Source organism: Trichosurus vulpecula, chromosome 2 (assembly GCF_011100635.1).
Source record: "Trichosurus vulpecula isolate mTriVul1 chromosome 2, mTriVul1.pri, whole genome shotgun sequence".
In the NCBI taxonomy this organism is placed as follows: domain Eukaryota; kingdom Metazoa; phylum Chordata; class Mammalia; order Diprotodontia; family Phalangeridae; genus Trichosurus; species Trichosurus vulpecula.
The window spans coordinates 213,019,158-213,036,052 of NC_050574.1; the positions used below are offsets into that span (position 1 = coordinate 213,019,158).

At 35.3% G+C, this 16,895-nt stretch overlaps 1 protein-coding gene across 1 annotated transcript in view; it reads left to right on the forward strand.

Moving 5' to 3' along the window:
• Positions 1-16,895, forward strand: part of PSMD14 (proteasome 26S subunit, non-ATPase 14) — a 109,757-nt gene that overhangs the window by 90,573 nt on the left and 2,289 nt on the right. The window contains 3 exon segments of the mRNA XM_036746781.1: positions 2,757-2,831; positions 5,539-5,664; positions 16,020-16,082. Coding sequence (XP_036602676.1) covers positions 2,757-2,831; positions 5,539-5,664; positions 16,020-16,082 — 264 coding nt within the window.

Sequence of the window (16,895 nt, forward strand, 5' to 3'; positions counted from 1 at the left end):
TAATATTTATTGAATTCTTCATTCTGGCAGCCCCAGTGGATTTGATTTTCCATATGTTTGGGTCTCCTCATTTATCTGAAATTTTCCATTATCCATCATCCAAAATAAGTTCCAATCCTAAGCCATTTGGGTATGAGTCCACTGTACTTTGCTTTACAAACTTGGGCACATGAACTGAAGTGGTACACAATGTCATCCCATCTGGTGATACCAGCGACCACATGGCTACAGTCTATACTGCTACCATGTGGTCTTTATTACTTACCTCTGAAGCACTCACCATTCTTCCTTGTCAACTCTATCCCTGACAGTAGCCATCTGCCTTAATCACTGTTATTCATTAGTGTTAGGTACCTGCTCTGTTCAGAGCATTGTACTTACTTGACCATTTTTCATGTCACCTGAGTTAAATTATTAGTCCAGAGATAGATAAGTTAAAATGACAACTAAAATATCACTTCTTTTACCCTTTTTTAGACGAGGTCTTTTACTTTTTAATATGAGTTCCATATGTTCTTGGAACTCACTAATTGAAACAAAATAATAAAGCCATACTATGAAGAACTGATTGAAGAATTGTTGGGAATTTACCAGTTTTTTAACCCCCAGATTTCCTAGTGTTCACCTGCTTAGTTCCTCTTGCAAGCCCCTCTGAGCTTAGAATAATTAACATCTCAGACCAATGCATGGAAAAGAAAGGTAAGCAAGGAATTCAAGATGTCAGTAAAATAAGTAATTACTGAATTGGAACTCAGAATAAATTTTCCAAAAGAATCCATCAAGGGTAGTTAGAATATTATTTGTTCCATAATTTGGACATGTTATAGGTTAAATGGACTTATGTGGCCTAAGACTACAACCACCTTGATGATTTTGAAGACAAAACATTTTCTGAATTTTGAATAGCTGGCTTAACAATTGAATTTGGAATACAGCCTGTAGGTTAGGGACTGACTACCTGTATTTTCATAGACACTTAAAAAGTTTGTGAAGCAGAACATAAAACATCAGCCATATTTGATTGTCAAGAAAAATGTTACATATATAATTTTTTTCACTATGATCTTTACTGTTTTACTATTATGTAATTAGGTTTGCAGATTCAAACTCCAGAAAAAACTGTCTGCATTTAGAGTACGTCCCCACCAAGTGGCAGCAAGTGTTTGTGGTTTCATCACATGTGAAGTGGATTAAATTTGAATTTATTCTTTAGGAAGCCATGTTGATATTTATCTACTCTTCTGTGGCTTTTTTTTCCCTCTTAACTTTGATATATTCAGCATTTTTCCTTATTTGAAAATTAATTCAATCCAACAAGTGTATATCATGTTCTAGGCCCTGAGAAGACAAAGACAAAAATACAAACTTTGTCTTCCCTCAAGGAGTTTATGTTCTTCTAGACTCTGTACTTTCCAGTTTTATACTGGGTTCCCCTTCTCTCCGTCTCACGTCCAACCTAGTTTAGTTGAGGTACATTTACTTAAGAACAGATTAGATGCCAGAAATAATTCCTTGCCACATAGTTTGATAATATTTTGCCTTGCTGCCTATGGCAATTTTGCCACTGCCTTTTGGCCAAAGTACATATGTTTTGGCAATGTAATCCTTCTCTAGAGTCCAAATGTCTAGTGGTACTTTATACTGGCTACAGCTAGTACTTGAAATTTTTGTCAGTTCTTTGGTCTCTGTGGGAGTGGCTTTTCTTGGCATAAAATTTACTCAGTATACTGATCAGGAACTTTTGTTATTTAATCTCTACACACCTAAACATGCTGAGATAGTTCCTTTAAACTTAATAACAAATTAGTAGCAGAAATCCTTTAGACAGAAGTTGAGTATCAAAATACACATTGTCTTATATACAGTTCAACAAATTTTAAATGGGTTTAATTATCCACTATAGCTATTTAACTGGGAAGGTAAAAACCAGTAGTGAATGACATTTGTAACTGAAAAACTAGTATGCAACATCATCTTCAAGTATATTTTTTCTAAGTTGTGTGTATATAGGACTGTTTAAATCCACTAGAGCTAAGGGTAAAAACCTCAATCAGGGATGTGGGTGGAAATATCGTCTGTCAGTCAACAAGTGACTACTAAGTGCTAAACACTATGGTAGGACTGGGGTTACCCAGACATTCCCGGCTATCAGGAACCTTACTGCCTAGCTAGCTGAGGCAACATTTATGCACAGGACATTCCAAACATTTTAGTGCAGTTTTAGGACACCCTGTATATAGGTATCCACAAAATAGATTCAAGATAGTTTTAGGGAAAGACTTCATGTAGGAGTTGGTGCTTAAGATGAACCTTGAAAGAAATTTGGGATTCCAAGAGTAGGCAATAAGGAGGGAGTACATTCCAGGCAGTGGAAAGGCATGAAGGTATAATGAAGGAATTAGATATTTGGCTTTCTAGCAATTATTGTGTATGTATTATCCTTGAGCCAGTCAGCCAGCAGCTCAGAGGAGTCTGAGCTAGTCTGTAACATGCTTTTTGGCACATAGCAACCAATAGAGTGAACCTCTTTTAACTTTACTTAGTAAATTTGTTGCTACAACTAATTCTCTTAATCCTGCGTCATAATTCAGAAAAACTCACCCTTTGCAATGATCAGTAAATGTAATAGCTGACACATAGTGTTATAGAGCCTACAGTAGATGTTAAGCTATTTAATACTTTAATTTGTGCTTTGCAAATCATAAGTTAAAAAGTTTAAATTGCTCACCTCTTTTCTAATCATTTGGTTTTTGTAGGCTTTAATTCATGGACTGAACAGACATTATTACTCCATTACTATCAATTATAGAAAGAATGAGCTGGAGCAGAAGGTAAGTTTTAATTTTTGTTTTGGGGTGCGGGGAGAATTGTTTCAACTCTTAGGGCATGTTGCAGCATTGTGATTTGAATTTTAATTTGTCATCTTCAGTTATTGTCTCCAGTTATTTTCTTCTGTGTCATGTTCCTCTTGCATTGTAGAACACAATAAAGGAAAGGCTCCTTTGGAATAGGTTACATATTCTCTTCCATAAGGCATGTTTAAATAAGACTAATCACTGGATGCTAAAGCACGAGAGAAGTGGCTAAAAAAATAATTCCAATGTAATGTTTATTTTGACAGATCATAAAAACCTTTCCTTTTCTCAGCTTTGTGACTTCCTGATAAAACTTTTGTTACCCTGTAAAGTTATATGATTTTTCTAGCTTCTCTTCTGTAATTGTAGCTAAGTTACCAAGTAATGTGGATTTAATTCCCTCAAAGTTTGGGGAAAATACATTGAATGGATTGTGATTTTTTTTAAACTTGTTTGAAGTGTGCCATTGAAACCTTGAGTAAAGAATTAAAAATTAATTTGAAGAAGGCTGAAAATTATTAAGGCAGGCATGATGCCTCATAACTGTAATCTCTGTTCCTGGGGAGGCTGAGGCAGGTGCATCACTTAAGCTTAGGTGTCCTGAGCAAGAGTGGGTTAAGCCAGTCAGGTATCCATACCAGTTTGGTGAACAGTGAGGGTAAGGGGTAGCCTTAAGCAGGTCAGAGCTCCCATGCTGATCCAGTAGTGGGTTCAAGTCCAGGAGTGTGCATGGACACATCTGTGCAAGATAAAAGACCTAAGCTTCATGAGAGAGGGAAAAAGGAGGGAAGAGGGAGAAAAAAAGAAAATAATTATGTTAATGGCCATCATATTCAAAGTTACCATTCTCCAAATTTCTAAATTCATTTTCTTGAAAATTTCTTGACATTTTGGGATAGATTAGGATTTTTTAATTGTGGTTTCTTTGGTTTTTTTTTAATTTTTAATTTTACCAGAACACAAATAGAGAATAGAAACAAGCATATCATAAACTTAAATACTGAAACTTAAATACAAAGTAAGAAAGAAAAAAAAGCACGTCGTGTACGTAGCAGAACATGAGAGGATTCAAAATACGTAACAATAAATTTTCATTTTAAGAAAGCCTATATGATGAACAATATACCTTGTGTTGAGAATTGTCCATCTTTTCTTTGGTTCCTCGTGTTTTCTTTTGTTCTCGATAGATGAGGATTTTGCTCTATTTATTTTCAGATATTTAGAACATAACTTTTTTTCCTACCTACCCTCAATTAAATGTGAAATTCTGTCTCTTGTTTAATATTACTATTTGAATTCTTGAGCCTGCATCCAGTGTTATTGCTTTTTAAGCTAAAAAACAGTGCATCGGTGAAAGCTATATAAATATTCATCTGCATGTCCATCTGTATTTTTGTTTTGTTTTGTTTTTTGGTAAATGAGCTTTAGGTATACATTTGCCACCTCCAAAAGTGCCTAGGAAGAGAGACAACTCTATCTCCCAGATTTACATGAAGTGGGGCTATAGAAATTCAATTACTTTGTCTAATTTTTTTCTATTTTTTTAAGCTGATAGCATAGAGATAAATATATTCTTTGAGGGCGCTTTTCTCATGTAGTCTGTAGACATTTTTGTACATAAGAAATGTGGGATAACTGAACATTCAAATAAAAGATGGAAAATTCATCCAAAAATACAAATTTTTTTTCTACATGTTGGTTAACATTTAGCCTTTTGGAAATATGTAAATTAATAAGTGACTTTCAAATGTATCCAATTTGGAGATATCCTATACCACAATCTTTGAATTAAAATGTTTTTAAAAAAATTATTATCATCTTAACTGCTCCATTCAGCAGCACAGGCCCTGTTTCCACTCTTGCCCAACCATATATACTAAAACCCGAACTTAACCCTCTAACTCTGAGACATAATAGTAATATTCTTTTCCTATGAGGGAGATTTTTTTAAAGCTACTTAAGTGGTAGAGAATCCACCTCTCACTTCTTGCCCTGGGGAAGTTGTCAGGGTTTAACTAATCTACCATGGGCTGTCTGGACAGTATCTTTGAAGGACTAGAGAAGAAGAACAGAGCCAATATCCAACAGCCATTTCATTCAAGGAGAGCTTCACTGCATATGTAGCTACTGATAGTACCAAATTGGGTTTCATGAACATTAACAAGAGATTCTAAACAACCCTCTTAAGTTTGCAGAGAAAATATGCTTGCCTTCATTTCCTCATCTGGGAGTTCCCTGCATCACTGAAACCACAGGCCCAGTCTCAATCTTTATATTTGTGTTAAAAGGGTGAAAATTTTATGCCAAATAATCTCTAAAAGTTATGAATTTTAGGGGTCTTTGAAAAATAGCTGAAAGTTGGTCCAGAGCTTTTTCTGCTACACCATTTGTGATAATGACTCCTTATCTTTGCATTTGGAAATTAGATTGTGTAATATATTCTAGTCTCATTGCATAAATAAGGCATTTTTGCAGTGAGTCTATAAATTTATAAGATTGTAGCTCTAAAGCTGGAAGAGATCTCAGGGCCATCTAATCTAACTCTCTTATTTATCTATAAGAGATAGATCTTAGAAACACACATATTTATACATACATTAAGCTTTTTCTCTTTAATTTTGAATTGATTCTTGACAAGGAAATGAAATTGTTGATACAGATAATTGTGATGACTGTTTTTCAGATGTTGCTAAATTTGCATAAGAAGAGTTGGATGGAAGGTTTGACACTTCAGGACTACAGTGAACATTGTAAACTCAATGAATCTGTAGTAAAGGAGATGTTGGAATTAGCTAAGAATTATAATAAGGTAATTGTTTCTAGTAGCTATTTAAATTTGTAAAATAAAATTGCCTTTTCTGCTATCTACTAGTTAAGTAACTCCGAATTTGAAGTTTTTTCTCTAAAATTGTATTATTTTTGAAGATAAGGATGATGAAGCAGCAACTAAAACATTGACATCTAAGTTTTTTCCATAAACTTCTTTCTTGATCCATAGTCATTTATAGGATTTTTAAGCCAATAAAGTAACAGTGCTCTTTTGAAAAGTGAAATAAGCAAATCTTGATGAAACTATTCTAACAGGTGTTATTTGGCCTTATAAATGTTTCAGTCAATTGAAATGTATCATTTGTTTTATGAAATTTCCTTTGCTTCTCTTTCAATTAAAAATTTATATGCGAGAATGTGATTTTGTATTAGGAAAATGTCTGAAGTATTAGGAACATACTTTAGATGATGATTGAAAAATATGATAGTGTAAGGTAGGATATATTCTGCTTTATATCGAGGGTATAATGTTGAAATAATATGAACCAGGATTCGGTGTATGTAAAATTCATCTAGGTGTAACAGGAAATATTTTTCCCTTTGTAGAAATTCAAGGATTCAGGTTTTAAACTAAAATTGATCGATCCTTGGAAACTAAATTCCAGCAGAGTTAACTTGCTTTTGAAGGGCAAGTACAGGTTACAGAGCACTCCTGCTGGAAAATCCACAGTAGTGCTAGGGTTGAGCTGTTTAATCCTTCTAGTTTACAATTTGATGCTGTGGAGATTATGGAAAAGGAAACAAAATATTTAGCATATTTAAGATTATTAGCTTACTTTTTCTTAAAGGTTTTTCTTTAATTGCCATACATTCATTAGGTTATAAGGCAATGTTATGACTGATAGCATCTGCCCCACTTGAGTCTACCACTTCTCTACCATGAAAGGAGATAAAAAAACATAAAGTCAAAATTGGATATTGTGTTGATGGTGTTATAAAGTCCTTTAGTTTTATTTTCTTTTACATTGTTGTGGTCATAGTGATCTTCTCACCACATCCAGATTTAGACTCTTAACTTTCTTTCATGATTGAGGGAGAATATAATTTTTTTTTAAGAACACTTGATATACAGAAACAAATAGTACTGCCATATCAATGCTTTCTTCCTTGCTGTTCCTTGAAACATTTTATCTCCTTTCTCCATGTCTTTTGCACAGGCTATACCACATACCTAGACTCTACTCCTTCATCTCTTCCTCTTAAAATCCCAAGTTTCTTTCAAAGATCAGTTTATATACCCGTGAGGCCTTTCCTGATCCCGCCAGTTGGTGTTGGTGCCTCTCAGCTGGTACAGTTCCCCTCTCTACCCCTACCTCCAAATTACTTGTACTTGTTTTCTGTGTATATTGCATATACTTACATTTACACATGTTATTTCTTCTGAAACTATAAATCACTAGAAGATGGGCTATTTCTTTATTGTCTTTATATTCCCAATGCCTGGTACAGAACAGGCAATTGATAGATGCTTGTTGATTGGCATTATACCTAATGATTTTGAGTTTTTAAGTTATATAATTATCTTCTGTCTTATATATAGTACATGGAGATTAGAACATTTGAGTAAATAAGTACTAGGTAGTCAACTTCAGCTCTGAATTCAGCACAGAAAGAACAATTTTGGAAATCCTGAATTTTACTTTTATTCATTTGGTTATCTCCTTAATTCTTGAACTGAAACACCCACATTCCTGCTATTCTAACTCACCTAATTTATTCATGCCAGGATGCATCTGCTATTTTTGTGTCTTATTTTAGTGTTTTGATTGCAAAATTTGTAAATGAGTGTGCAGGTGGAAAAATGAACTGCAAAAGAGCATTACTTCTGTGGGTGGTGGAGGAACAAAGGTGGAGAGCATGATGATCCATTAGTAGGAAATATTTCCCTGCCCCCTTTTTTGTCCACTTGTTTAACCTTGGAATGCTGTAAATCTTATGATTTAAGGACAATTCATCTTTTTATGTGGAAATATTAGTCTGTTTGAATGCCAGAAGAATATGTTGCTTTAAAAAAAAAAGAGGGTTATAGATTCAGAGGTCATCTAGTCTAACCTCCTCGTTTATCATATTAGGAAACTGAGACCCAAAAAGATTATGTGACTTGCCCAAGGTCACACAGATAATTACATAGTAGGGCTGGAATTTGAACCCAGGTCCTCTGACTTCTATCACTCTTTCTACTTGACCACATTCAGGACCCAAAAGTGTTAATTTAGAACACATGACTACCTCTAGACTACCACAAAAGCCACATATTAAATGACAAAATTTCTGTTTAAATGACATTTTTGCTACCACTTGAATACTCAATAATCAATGAATAGTTTTAAAGCGTATAGGAATTAAAGGTTTTCCTCATCTAATTTAAATAAAATTTAACTTATTGAATTGAATACCTGCTAAAATATTTTAATATAAAACAATACAGTTCCACTTCACCAACATGAATGAAGCACATGCTGTGTTGGAACACCCTATGGTTGATGTTGAAGACACAATGACAAAAGTCATCTCCTGCCTTCTAGCATTTACTTTGTACTATGAGGGATAGCACATGTACATCATTACAGTAAACTGAAGAAATTAAGAGGACACTAATAAACTGAAGAGTCAGGGAATGAAGGCTTCTCAGAGAACATGGAATCTCAGCTGAGCTTTGAAGGAAGATGCATTCTAAGAGTCAGAGATTTGGAAAGAGTGGATTAGAGGCATGTGAGTATGCTTCTAGAAAGCATGAATGTAGGGATTAAAATGTTCAAGGAATGGGTAGGAATCCAGTTGTTTGAAACATAGCGTTCATCAAGAGGAATAGTATGAAATAATTTTGAAAAGGTAGATGAGAGCCAGATTGCACAAACACAAAATTTGAGTCATAGAATCCATAGGGCAACCACTGAAGGCTTTTGAACAATACTGTGACAGCAGATCCCATGTCTTAAGAACATTATTTTGATAACTGTATGGAAATTGGATTAGGGAGGGGAAGTACTAAAAGCAGGCTATTACAGCAAGCCAAATGACAGGTAGTGAGGGTTAGAGTGGTGTCCAGTGTGGTCTCTAAGCTCTGATCTCATGATCTGAACAGATAAGCTTCCCAAGGATTTGGTCACTTAACACATGTTGTTTTCTCATTCCTCTCTGCCTCTGTAAATTCTTTAAGACCTCATTTAAATCTCACCTTCCTGAGCCCATTATTGGTTCTGTCCAGAACTCCTAGAGTACTTATTATCTGTAGTACTAGTTTGTCACTTGTATGCCACGTTATATTACCATTTATACATATGGCTTGTCCCCCCAATTAGGTTTCTCAGAATTTCAGGTTTGGAAAGGACTTCAGATGTTATCTAGTCCAGTCTTTACCTGAATGAGAATCTCCTCCAGAACATTATCAACAAGAACCTACATAGCCTCTTCTGGAAGCTTTCTAATGATTGGAACCCTTTCTATTCCGAGGCATCTTACTCATTTTTTGAGCTCTGTTTGCTAAGAAGGTTTTCCTTACATCAGGCTAAAATCATTTCTTTTACTCCTTTCCTGCATTTTTTCCCATTTCTGCCCTTTAATGCCAAGTAGAACAAGGCAAATCCCCTTTCTACATGGCATCCCCTTGAATATTGGAAGGTAACACTCTTGTCTTCTCATGGAGTTCACAGTTTTTAATATAATTCTAACCTTCCCTTTAATATAAGAATAGAATCCCTATATCACCCTTAAGAGGCAAATCCTTCAGGATATTGGTAGCATCCGTACATTAGGCTTCTGCTTAGTATCAAGAGCTCTTGTAGATAGCTATTTTCTCCAACTTTTTAAACTTTTAATCCCATTAACCCAAGAAATATGATTACTTCCAACTTAATAGGAAGACAAGACTTTAAATCATCATCTTAGCATGTTTTCTATCTTCTACCTTCCCTTCTGGTTAATGTTTTTAAAAGGGACAGTCACATTATGATGTGGGTAAAAAACACTAATGATCTTTCTCTTTTTTTGAGTCACTAGTTTTCTAGCTACTAGTTTCTAAAACTTAACCTGTTTTTCCTTTTTTTTTCCTTTTGTTTGAAGGCCCTTCCTCGAGTTTCTTCAGATGCATCAGCATCCTATTAGTTGTTGTCAACTGATATCTCCCTTGTAGCTTTACAATAATATAATAATATATCAGAACTTAACTTTTTAAGTTCCATTTTCAGTACTTCAGAAACCCATGATTTTCTATCAGTGAAGGTATTGTCCTCCTCTGATGTCAATCATCATCCTTCTACAGTTTAGTAAACAGTTTTAAGGAATTTCTATGGACAGAAATATCTGTCACCTTGAGCCAGGTGATGAACTTCTCCAAACTTGGATAAGTAAACTCCACATGAAATATAGTCTCTCACTGAACCAGAACTTAAACATTTTCCTGATTGCAAGAACGTGACCTTTTTAAGATATAAATATAGAGTGATTTCTTTACAAAACTTTACTCAAGAAGTTAATTGAAGTTAATAGTTCGCTAAATTATTCTCTAAACCTGTCCTTTTAAGTAGAATAGATAGTTATTAATTGGATCTGACCTCTTGATAGATACCGAATTCAGCAACACTATATTTCCATTTTAAATATTCACTTGACTCCTCTCATCAATGCAAGGTTCAAAGACAGCCCCAAAAGGCTCATGATGAAAAAAGCTATGCACATCCAGAGAAAGAATTAAGGAGTCTGAATGCAGATGGAGGCAATCTATTTGCTCTTTTTTTTCCTTCTTTTTCTGGTTTCGTTTCTCCTTTCTCATGATTCATTCCATTGGTTATAATTCTTCTTTACAACTGGATTATTATGTAAATAAGTTCAATGTGAAGATAAATATAGAACCTACATCGGATTGCATGCCGTCTTGGGGGAAGGATGGAGGGGAGGGAGAGAGAAAAAATTTGGAACCCAAAAACCTGTGGAACTGAATATTGTAAACTAAAAATTAAAAAAAAAATTATAAAAAATTAAAAAAAAAACTAAAACAAAAATTCCATTCAAAGTGATCTCATTTAAGTGTTACATTTATATTCAAGACTCACATGGCATTTCAGGCCTGATTTTGAAAAGTAGGCAAACTTATGGGTGGGGGGGGCAGTATAAAAATGGTAAAATAGTACTTAAAATCTAATAACTGAGTGAGTGTATTTGGTTGGTTTTATATAACTAATTTTTTTCTTTTTAATCTTTTACAAAGGATGACTCGTAATATTAAAAAACAAAAAGCATCATTAAAAAATAAAAATACTCAATTCTGATGGTTGAAGTTATTTTAAGGCATTTGATCAAGAAGTCACTAGTCTGCTTTATTCAAAGAATAGGTAACATAAAGCCAAAATTACCCTTAGAATTTAAGGAAAGAAATCCATTCTTGTAGTAGAAATACTAGAATAATTTTTGATAGTGGGCTCATATTGGCTTTCTGCACTAATCTAATTTACCATGTAATTTCCAACTCTTTTCTTATTACTAAGAAATGATGCTAAGTTTTTGAGGAAGAAAAGGTGCATGAAGGCATAAAATAGTAGGAATGTATTTTTCTTCAAGAGGAAGGATGGAAGTGAAGGTATTTTTGACAAGAGAAGTCAATCTTGCTTGGTGTAGTGGAAATATCATGATGTCCAGAGGGCTGGGTTTTCCCTATACATCAGTTTCCTTACCTGTAAAAAATGAATAATACTTGCTTAATCTGCCACTAGGTTATTGTGAGGATGGCGCTTTATAAATCTTAAAGGTGCTTTGTCAAAGTGTCATTGATACTGTTGTTGTAACAGTAAGTTTGGCTGAGGTGAAAAATTTAAACTGTTGGTAAACAAGAATTTAATCTAGACCAGAGATTCTTAGCCTGGGGTCCTCAGACTCCTTGGAGGGGAGATCTTAGGGGAACCACGTACGCGGAATTGTTATTATTTCAGTAACTATATTTCAATGTAATTGGTTTCCTTTGTAATACTATTTTTTATTTCATGCATTTATAATGGATAATATAAAATACAAACATTGAAAATATTCAATATTTTGTTTTGAAATAAATTACAAACATTTTCTGAGAAAAGGGTCCATAGTTTCACCAGACTGCCAAAGGAGTCTGTGACATAAAAGTATCATTTCCTACCCAACTGTTTTTTCCTGCCTTCATCATCTCCAGAAATTTAGCATTCTGAAAGATGAAATCTACTCTGAAATTCACATGTCCTCAGCACACCCCCCATCCTTGGGCCCCTCCTTCTTTCTGGTTAGGGAGGATGGAAAGTAGATACCTGGGAGCTCTTCCCTGATCCTCCTCATTTAAGGATGGCACCCAGGGAATTCTCACTCATTATTTCTCACCCACCTACTTTTCTGGTTTTCATCATCTTTTCTGCAAGATGAGATCAACCCAAAACTCACACCTCCTCTCCTTCCCCTCCTCCCCAGATCTTCAGCTTCTTTTTATATGTTTTGCATCCACCATTAGATTATGAGCTCTTCGAGGGTAGGGACCATCTTAGGCCTTTCTTTGTATCCCTAGCACTTAGCATGGTGTCTGGAACTTAGTAGGTGCTTAATAAATGTTAATGGACTCTATGACTCTTAAATAGGTAAGATACCTTGATCTAGAAAGACATTCAGGCCAGTTGATTCATGGGTCATGAAGTATATTATAAGGAGTTTAAACTCACTGTAAAAAGCTTTTAGGAGCTGCTCTTGGTTTCAGACCACAGGAATGACATCATTAAAACATGACTTTAGGAAGTTTCTTGCTAAAGCCATCCGTTTAGCTTCCCTCATTTTGTAACAGTAGGAACATTCGGAACAGGTTTCTCCAGCAGGTGTGTGGGCCAGAGGGAAAACACTGATACTGCTTCTGCTACTTCTGGGGAAACCAGGAAAGCTTAAGTACTATTTGTGGTACTAAAAGTGCAGTTTTAAGCTACACTTAAGTTTTATGGGGGGGGGGAATCAGAGGAAAAAGTATGGCCTGTATTGGGCTATAATATTGTATTTGCTTTCCCTCTAGTCTCAAAGGAACAGATGTCCCTCTTTCTCTACTTAAAGACATTACCTGTACCTTTAGTCTCATCTCATCCTGTTTCTTGAAGGGTCTTGTTTTCACACTAATCCAGGGATAGAGAACCTGGGGCCACATGTGGCCCTCTACGTCCTCAAGTGAGGCCCTTTGAATGAATCCAAACTTCACAGAACAAATCCCCTTGATAAAAGGATTTGTTCTGAAAAACTTGGCTACATGTGGCCTCGAGGCCCCAGGTTCCCCACCCCTGCTACTAATCCTCTCTCTCTCTCTCCACTACCTTTTTTCTCACTTCTGTGACTCTTTTTCCCTTTGCCTTCAAATTTCAAACAAAGAATTCCTGCTGGCTCCTCTAGCTACCTTTTCCCCACAAAACTTCTCAAACAAGGGTCCTACAACTTCTACCTCTGCTTTCTTTATCTCTTCTTAGTCCCTAAACCTTCAGTCTGAGTTTCCCCACCATTCCTCATAAATACTCTTAAAACCCATTAGTTACCTCCTTATTTACTAATTCCCCAGCCTTTTCCTTCATCATTCTTGTAGAATTCTCAGCTATGTGCTCTCGATGTTACACTTCTGAGGTGTCAAGTGCATTGTGGTATATAGTAAAGAGAGAAGAGACTTGGAATTAGAACATCCATGTTTGAGTCCTGGCTCTGATACATTTCTGTTTGCTTAATACTTAGAAGCATCCTTCTCAGCCAACCTGAAGAAATGAGAAGTAACTGATTCATTGTTGGTAATGAAAAATTGGGAAGAAGTGACTGAAGAGGTGATGATGTTAGGGTTGTTTTTGACATGTCACATATTAGTTGTTAATGAGTTGTAGGAGATGTATCCACATACATAGTAGTGGTTGGAATTATGTATTTAAATGGCAGCTTTTAAGGGGAAGAGAAGAAAAAAGGGCCCAGGACTGAGCCTTGTGGGATGTTTATAGTTAATGGGTACAGCGAAAGAAGAATGGGAAGAGTAAGGAGAGAGACATTAAGAGTAACACATTATTTCAGAGGAAACTGAGCTTATGGAATATCACAGGGAAACCAGATGGTTAGTTGTTTTGAAGAGGTGAAATAGAGTGAGAACTAAAAAGAACACAATGGATTTGACCTGGAGGAGATTCCCCAAGAGTTTTACTAAAATGATAAGAATTGAAGCCACAGGTACATAAGAAGGAAAAGGAAAAAAAAGTGGAATGATATTTGAGGTTTGGGGGTTGAGTGAAAGCTTTTTAAGACAGGGGAGACTTTTAGGGGGATTATGATCATGCATCAGACCTTGTTCCAAGAATTTTCAAGAACTGTGCAGACAGTGCACGATGGGATAGCCATCTGGGGGTCTTTGTTGATAAACTGTTATAAACGTTTCTAGTGTGAATAGCCACAAACATTTTCAGTGCTTTTTGTTGGTTGAGTAAACCGATGAACATGAATGCAAAAGCAAAATTTGACGCCAAATCATAGAAGTTGCCATAAACACAGAAGTTCCCTAGTGAGGACACTGCCTGTGCCTGAATTTCATTTAATTCTACTGCTACCATTTCTGAATTTTTCTGGTGACTGGCCAGACTAGGAATATGAGCAAAGACAAACTGGTCTGGTCTCAGTCTATGCAAATAGAGGTAATACAAGTAGATGAAAGAAATGTTTAGGGCTTTTGGTGGTTAAGTTTGGCCTCCCTTACTACTGAATGGAATATACTTACCCTTTTGCCATAAAGGTTTGCAACCTTGGTGTATGCCTAAATCTACAGCTGCTCCTCAATTCCCAGATGGCAGCTATGGCTGGGAGTACTTTTTGCCATCTGCATTTAACAAGGAGTTTCTGAGCATTTCTTTCTCTCTCCAGGGGGATTATTGGAAATGGGGGGGGAGGGGTAATTTATAAGGTGGCTACATAGTATAAACAATTTTAGTCACTTTATGAGCCAGAACTTGTTCGCCTGCACCTACTTAGATTACCTGAAGATATGTATTAGTACTAAGTAGTAATTTCTCAATAGCCATTTTGTTAATGGATTAGTGGATTGGGCCAAATTCCACAACTATTGTCTTCTTTAAATATTACACTAGGCACTGTTATTGGCATTTTCATTATTGAATGAACATAGAGTACAAAGTGTTAGATACTGTCCTTCAGGTGAGATTTGAAGCCTGGCTTCAAATTGATGGAGAAAAATATATAATGTCATTGGGTTTTTTAAAAGTAAATTTCTACGTCAGAGTCTTAGCCATTTAATTACTCCTAATATAACCAATATATACATGTAAACCAAACCCAGCTGGGATTCACAACATTATTAATGTGACTTAACAAGGAAATCCACCTAACACTAGGGTACATGGAAAAGGAAGTTCCCAGTTAAAAATCAAATTTATGCTATCTGGAAATAATAGGAATGACATCCAACCTTGAAAATGAACATACTTGCCACCCTAGGGATTCCCAATTGGGGAGGTGTTATTAATTGCTATTTTTCCTTTGCTCATTTTTTATGAGTCATAATTTTTTTCTTTAATGTGTGTTGTTAAAGAAATATAATCTAATAATTAGTAGATACAATCCTCAATCTATCATCCTTTCTTTTGGGGATGGTTCTGCTGGGGCAAATCCTCTAGGTAGCTTATCCATTTACAAAATTATGCACTTGCCATCCTTGCTCATTTTCAAGTTCTCTGTTTATAAAACCATTAAGAAGGTGTGAAATGTGGCCAAACTTCTCAATTTATGGAAAACATTTGACGATGGATTGAATTTCCTAAATGTGAGGAAATTTGACACTAAGATGATCAATATGAAATACCTAGTAGGTACCTTGCATTTGTATATCTGTACCATGTTCTTTTTGTCTCCATTTCTGTGTGTATTGTGAAGGATTTCCTTTTGCTTTCCAAGTTATTGCTTTGCTCCCATTTGTTTTCAGTTGTATAAATGAATCATAGAGCTGGAAGGAACAGCCCGTTAAAGTTCATCTAATACGCCAGTAGAATATAACCAGTACTTGCTTCAAATGCCATTGAGTGTCACCCATATTATAGGTTATCTGATCTTAAAAAATAGATCATTAGCAGTTTCTTGACTCTCAAAGCATTCAGTTTTTTAGGGTGACAGTATGATTTTGCATATTTTTTAAGATGTCTCTTAAGTCTTCAAATTGATAGTAATTAAGTTGTGAAGATTAGCAAAAGAGTATCACTAAAATGCAGTTCTTTGAATCCTATGAATGAAGGTTATTATTGTTTATTTGATGATTTTTTAATGCTGTGGAAAAAGTAAGCAAAATTGAAAATGCTGACCTTGATCTTTCATTTACAGGCAGTAGAAGAAGAAGATAAGATGACACCCGAACAGCTGGCAATAAAGAACGTCGGCAAGCAGGTGAGATATACCACATTATACAGTAGCAGGCTTTGTGGATTGTCCAGCTATATTTTGGGGTCTTTGTGGGGAACTTTCTTTGCCTCTTTCTGTCCATTGCTCTATTTTTCTTTGACCTACATTCATGACCTTTCCAACTTTGTTTCCTATGCTCCATTTATTCTGCTTCAAACTAGTATAAGTGCTCTTCTCCTCCCTGACCCCAGTCCAGCCAACAGTCACTGTACTTCAAGTCTTTAATACACTTAATATTTTATTGTAGTTATCTCCTTACTAGCTTTTGAGCTCCCTATGGGCAGAGATTGTGTCCTATCTAAACTACTCCCCCAAGCCTCTATACACAGTAGGTACTTGATAAATGTATGTTGGATTGAGAAAACATGAAATTTTTAGGAGCATTTGATGCTATTTCTGTATTTCTCATCTCTTGAAAAGTTAAATACCAAATGATTCACTTACCTTTAAGATGGTGGTTTTGTTTAAATTAGTTAATAAAGAATAAATTTTTAAAGTATTAAAAGAAATTTTAGCTCTAAACTAATAATTCAAGTTGTTTTTTAAACATCAGTTGAGTAGATATTTGTGCGGTAACTGAAATAAAATCACATACATACATATTTAAATGGTTATTTACACTCTCTTACCCCAAAACGGGGATGGGGGTGGGGAATAAGGATTGATATACTTAAGAATATGTAATTGTGTTCAGAAGTAGATAATCTTGGGTTTTACTTAAGGGAAATAGAAATTTTATTCCCCATCACTAGAGCAAGGGAAAAATAAAAATCTTACCTATTAGGAGACTTTCCAGAT